Source organism: Haliaeetus leucocephalus, unplaced genomic scaffold (assembly GCF_000737465.1).
Source record: "Haliaeetus leucocephalus isolate CR32 unplaced genomic scaffold, Haliaeetus_leucocephalus-4.0 Scaffold384, whole genome shotgun sequence".
Lineage (NCBI taxonomy): Eukaryota > Metazoa > Chordata > Aves > Accipitriformes > Accipitridae > Haliaeetus > Haliaeetus leucocephalus.
Window position 1 is genome coordinate 4,407,258 of NW_010972820.1, and position 3,408 is coordinate 4,410,665.

General features: G+C 54.1%; 1 protein-coding gene across 1 annotated transcript in view; it reads left to right on the forward strand.

The window, feature by feature from the left end:
* Positions 1-222: 222 nt before the first annotated feature.
* The window catches only part of GRIK2 (glutamate receptor, ionotropic, kainate 2), a 417,408-nt gene continuing 414,222 nt past the window's right edge, over positions 223-3,408 (forward strand). The window contains exon 1 of the mRNA XM_010573377.1: positions 223-672. Within this exon, the coding sequence (XP_010571679.1) occupies positions 558-672 (115 nt within the window). The 5' untranslated portion in view covers positions 223-557. The remainder of the gene's footprint in view (positions 673-3,408) is intronic.

Genomic DNA, 3,408 nt, shown 5'->3' on the forward strand with positions numbered 1-3,408 from the left:
GACAACGCTGGGCGATCAGATCAGTTGCATAATAGAATTTGGGAAGGCTGTCTGGCAGGCAGCCTTAAGAAGAGAAGAGCTATCTCAATTTCTCTCACTTAATCTTGGCTTCGCGTCAGAAGCTGTGCAGCAGTGCAGTAGAATGGGAGCACGGCAAAAGCTTCGCCAGTGAAACGGCTGGTGCTCATTGACTCTCGCTATGTGGCGATACCTCAGCGATTTCTCGAGCTGGATTATCTATTGATTTTCCTCCTTTCTTGCCTCCCAGGTTTACCCGGCTGGACATTGTGTGTGTGTGGATTTCTCAAGGATTCTCCCCCGACTAACATGGATGTCCCACCATTCCTTGCAGTTGAAGGTTGCTCCTTGGCGCAGTGAATGAAGAACATGCAGGGATTGCTAATGGTTTGGGAAGCGTAGACTCTCTCCTCTCTCTGTGACCATGCCGTGATCGTGTCTGAGGGCCATCAGTTTACGTATCCTCATTCTCACCCTACCGGGAAACCTGACGGCTTAGAAGGGGGAAGTGAGGCAGCGCGTGTGTGCATAGAAACATCATGAAGATTATTTCCCCTATTGTAACTAATCCAGTCTTCAGATGCACCATTAGACTCCTTCTTTGCTTACTGTGGATTGGATATTCTCAAGGAACCACACATGTGTTAAGATTTGGTAAGATTTCCCGACACTTTTTTCATTGTGTATTTAAGCCTGAATGCGATATACGTAGGATTGACTCAGAAGGGGGTGCTGGGGGAGAGCTGGGACGTGCTACCGGAGTCAGGCACCGAAGTCCCTCTTTATTTTGCACCCGGAGGGGTGAATTGCTATGTGTTTTTTCTGTCGCTGCAGCTCATTGTAGCCGTAGTAACGGCACGATGATGACGGTAATTATAATAACAATAGGGAGAAAAATGACTGGCAAACGCGTTTGCCTAAGGCTCTGCGCAGCTTGCGTGGCTTCCTCGTAACGTACCTTTTTTGTTTCCATAGTAGTGGAAAGCGTGGCTAATACGGTGCTTGATCAGTTAAAAATCTGTCAACTAGTTGTTAAGTTTCGGCCGCCCGCCTCTGGTCCACCCGAGCCCATCCCGTGTGGGCGCGACGCTGAATGTGAGACCTTTGCGCTGATTTCCCTTGAAGCGTCTGCCTAGTCGCTTGCCTCTTCGGTGGCGTTTAGGGTTAGAGAAGAGAGGATTTCTGTCTCGGGCAGTGGTCCTGAAAAAGCCTTTGCGATACGTTTCAAAACCACAGCTTTTCTATGCGAGGAAAGTTGTACGAGTTCCCCCCGCCCCCGGAAAAAAAAAAAAAAGCGAGCGAGAGAGAAAAGTCATAAATCAGAATGAAATTTCAAGGAGCGTAGAGCGGTTTTACAGTTTAAAGACTACCCAGCTGGACCATGAAACTAACCTTAACAGCTCTGCCCTGTGTACGAGCGCCTGTGTACGTGTGTATTAGCGAGCAAGCGAGGGAGACCTTTCAGCTGCTGCGTCCCCTATAGAAGTTTCGCTGTGAGGAAGGGCAGGACGGAGCCGAAACTTAACCGCGGGTCCGAGGGGGGCTGTGCGGCCCGCAGAAGTCCTCCGGAGCGAGCCGCGGCGGGAGCTCCGCACCCGCCTCCGCGCCCTCCTGGCCGCCCGGGCCCCGCCGGCGAGCCGCGGAGGGGGCAGCCGGAAAGTTGCTTCCCCAGGCAAGAGGCATCCATCCTCCTTGCCTACCGAGAGCACGGCTGGAGGGAGGAGGCGCGGATCTCCCGCGTTCGCGCTGGCCGCGGTAAGCTGGAGCAGCCGCTACATCCATTCCCGTGGGGCACAGAAAGCTCCCGTCTTCGCCTGGGAGTAGTGCCTTGGTTTGTATCTGATTTTGTTTAAAATCCCCAGCAGTCCCCCCCCCCCAACGTACTTTTATGTGGAAGGGAAGGTGGGTAATGATTAAAAAGTCACCCGGCTGTTACCCATCTCGTGTGCTGAATTCCTAGTAGTACTTATTTTCTGCTTCCATCTGGTCTAAAGGTGGTGCTTAAGGCACGTTGCTCTTAGCAACCGTCTTCAGGAATGCTTGTTTCTTTGGACGTGGCTAAACGGGTCGGGATACCATTGTGGGGTTTCTTTTGCATTCGGTTTGATCCATAGTCACGGCCGTGAGATTAGCGCTAGGGCTGCCTGTGAACTGGCACTGTCCGGCTGTCTGTCCTTCCACGAACCGGAATTCACAACCGGTGCCGAGGGTCGGTGTCTAGGAGTCTGAATTACTTTCAAGGGTAGCTGTGCAAACAAACATCTTCCGGGCCACACCGCTAGCAAGAGGTGAGCTTTCCTCCTTTCGGGTCGCATTCTCTCTGAATAGTTACTCCACTGTACCTATAGAGCGAGCCCCGGAGAGCAGCGTTTTGCTAAGGATTAGAATAACAAACAATCCCGAGACCGAAGGGCGGTGCAGCGGGACTCCGGCGCCCAGGGACATGGTGGCGGCCGCCTGTATTTTCCTGGGCTAACTTCCCTTCCCAACTGCCTCCTGGCCACACCGGCGGTGAACGGGTTGGGCTCACTCCACTGTTTGCAGCAGCGAAGTATGTATGATAAGTCCGCTTCTGAATCACCGCGTGCTTTTTCTCGTCTTTCAGAAGAATTGCCGCCAACCCATCTCCGAGGCTTAGAAGTAGGTAGGGAGCAGCTGGTTAGTTTATTTTAGTATGGGAAATGTTAGACGTGAGAGAGAGAGAGGAAGACTTTTGCCCTGCTCAGCCGGGCCTGCTGCACATGTCTGTTTTGGGGAGCCTGGATTTAGCCTAATCCCGGTGTGGAGTGACTCTGACCGCCAGAGAACTCCAGCTCCTTCCCCAGAGGCTGACATGTCTGCCTCTGTGTAGGGCATGGCGGGCAGGAGGGAAGGAGCAGGGAGTGAGCTGTGGAAAAGCTTTGGATAGTTCTGAGAGGGCAATTCCCCGCCGCCCCCTCCGGGTTCCCGTGCTATCTGTCCCTTTGGGATGTCCTTGCGACCCAGGAGGACGGGATGCCGGTGCCTTCCCGTGGGGTCCTTCCCGAGGAGAAACGAGAGCCGAGGAGATTCCCTCCAGAAGTCAGCCTGCCAGCCCCCGCTCTTCTTCCTCAGCCAGCAGCGCTATGGCAACAGGGGAGAGCTTGAAGCCTGCCAGAGCTCCAGCCCCCTCATTCCTCCCGTGCAAATTAACCACCGTGGATTCGCATTGTCCTTCCCACGGCTCCTCTCATTGTTGGGACTAGCCGGCGTGTCCTTTCTCTCTCTCTTTCTCGCTCTCAAGCTACCTTTTAGCAACCACCCAGGGACGTCAAGCCGCCTGGGTTATCTGTGCAATGCGGGGGGGGTTATTTTTGCTTGCGCCTCGGAGAGCAAACGCGGGGGGGGGGGGGCTGGCGCGATGGCAGCGTT